This window comes from Elephantulus edwardii, unplaced genomic scaffold (genome assembly GCF_000299155.1).
Source record: "Elephantulus edwardii isolate Elephantulus edwardi_28Jun2011 unplaced genomic scaffold, EleEdw1.0 scaffold00093, whole genome shotgun sequence".
NCBI classification, from domain to species: domain Eukaryota; kingdom Metazoa; phylum Chordata; class Mammalia; order Macroscelidea; family Macroscelididae; genus Elephantulus; species Elephantulus edwardii.
This window is the reverse complement of record NW_006399843.1, coordinates 6333702-6335825: the sequence shown is the minus strand read 5'-3', so window position 1 is coordinate 6335825 and position 2124 is coordinate 6333702. Positions and strand designations below refer to the sequence as shown.

General features: G+C 37.1%; 1 protein-coding gene across 1 annotated transcript in view; it reads right to left on the bottom strand.

Annotated features, from left to right (window-relative positions):
* Positions 1 to 9: 9 nt before the first annotated feature.
* Positions 10 to 2124, bottom strand: part of RBM7 (RNA binding motif protein 7) — a gene marked incomplete at its 3' end in the record, with an annotated part of 9418 nt that continues 7303 nt past the window's right edge. Inside the window, exon 5 of the mRNA XM_006890795.1 lies at positions 10 to 357. Within this exon, the coding sequence (XP_006890857.1) occupies positions 10 to 357 (348 nt within the window). The remainder of the gene's footprint in view (positions 358 to 2124) is intronic.

The window sequence follows — 2124 nt, the reverse complement described above, 5'->3', positions numbered from 1 at the left end:
CCAAGATGAGCGCCATTTTCCATCTCTACTACTGTCTCTTCTGTTATCATACTCATGGCTCCAGTCATTGTGGTTCCGATCTTCGTAAAAGTAATCTTCTCTGTTTCCTCGGTAATGATGGTCAGAACCATGATCAGTATAACACTGTTCACGGCTATAACTTCTATCTGTTACATAAGGATGAGAATTCTGTCTGACTTTACGCTGTGATGATGGTGTATCTTGACGCCACTGGGAGCTCGAAGACTGGTTAAAAGAGTGATTATGTGACTGAACTGATGGCGAAAATCCAGTCTGATCCAGCTGTGGAGAAGGATATCTCCCACCATACTGCTTATGTCTCATAACACTGTTCATCTGAAAGAAGGAAAAGAAAAAATTAGGCACAGATATTTCCAGTTTTCAAGGCTGCTACGTTATTTGGTCACAGATAGGATATTAGTAGTAAAGAGCAAAATAATGCATGCCTAGACGGAGACTATGTTAAATATAACTTTTCCCCCTAAAAATCGTATAATACCATACTTTTTTCAACATGTGTTAGTATATAAACACATGCCTTATGCTTAAGAGTATAAATCTGAGTAAGTCATAGGAAATACCTACTACTGAGCACTTCATGAATCAGTACTTGGCTTAGGAACTCTGTTGCCCCTGGGAAAGGCTTCATGAATGTGGATAGAATATTTTAGAAGGTGAGCATACCAAGAAAATAGAAAACAAACAGAAATAACAGGAAAAGACAGATTTCTAAAACAAAGAATAATCCTACCTGAGAAAGGTTATAGATCGTGTAAGAAATATCAAATGGAATGTAAGGCAATTTAGTAACTACGCTAGAGGATTCAGACTCTTCCCTGCGGGAAGGCAATTTGCAGAGAAGATAAAAAAAGCGGGATGATAGTATTAATTTAGAAATAATGTGCAAGACGGACTGCTGTTGTTAGATGTCATGAGTCATAGCTACCCTTTGCACAACAGATCTGAACCGGCTCTTTCCTGAACTGTCCTCACTATCTCTGATATACTCATGGCCATTATTAGTCATTGTCAATCCATTTCACTGGGGGTCTTGAGAAAATAAAAGTCAATAATGGATTAGATCAATGGGTCTCAAAATTGTGCCCTGTATATAGGTGTTAAGTCCATTATGATTTTTAAAAAAACTCTCTTTGGCAAAACAAGAGCCATGTATAAAATGTGGGTGCTCTGGTGGTACAGTAAGTAAAGAGCTTGACAGGAGCTAATCAAATAGATGGTAGGGTTTGAACTCACTAGCTACTCTCTGCAGGAGAAAGACATATCAATCTACTTCCATAAAGATTTACAGCCTTGGTTTCTCCCTAGGGCAAGTTCAGAGGTGGTTACTATGAACTGGAATAGGTATATGTTATATGGTGGAATAGGTATATGATAATAATAGGTATGTTTTGGTATAAAATGTTGCTATCATTTAATGTTGTACTCTCAATTTTATTTTCCAGTAACTTGAGAACTTGAGATGGACTGAAAATTATATTCTTACTGCTCGTGGGAAAGTAAAATGGTACAGTCACTATGGAAAAGTGGTCTGGTACTTTCTCAAAAAAGCTGGAAATAGAAGTATCGTTTGACCCAGCAATTCCACTACTGACAATACACTCTAAAGAAACCAGAACCACAATTTGAACAGATGTATGCACACCTATGCTTACTGCTGTGTTATTCACAAGGGCAAAGAGATGAAGAACCCAAGTACCCATCAACAAAAAATGGACAGAAAAACTATGGTACATTCACACAATGGAATATTATGCAATACTGAAAAAAAATGAGTAATAAAAGTATTACACAACATGGGAGAGCCTCGAGGACATTATGCTAAGTGAAATATCTCAGTCACAAAAAGACATACTACATATCACACTGTTATAAAATAGGACAGACATGGGGGATAGGGGAAAGAATGGGTAAAGAGTGGATAGATAATGAACACTGCATTAGAAGAGATGAAGGGAAGAACGGTCTGAAAGGAATACATATGATGACAACAAGTTGGAACAAGGGTTGCATTGTGGGGTGGGATGGGGGAGAAAATGTTCAACATAAAAAAATAATACACATTATAAAAAAAATTTTAAAAAA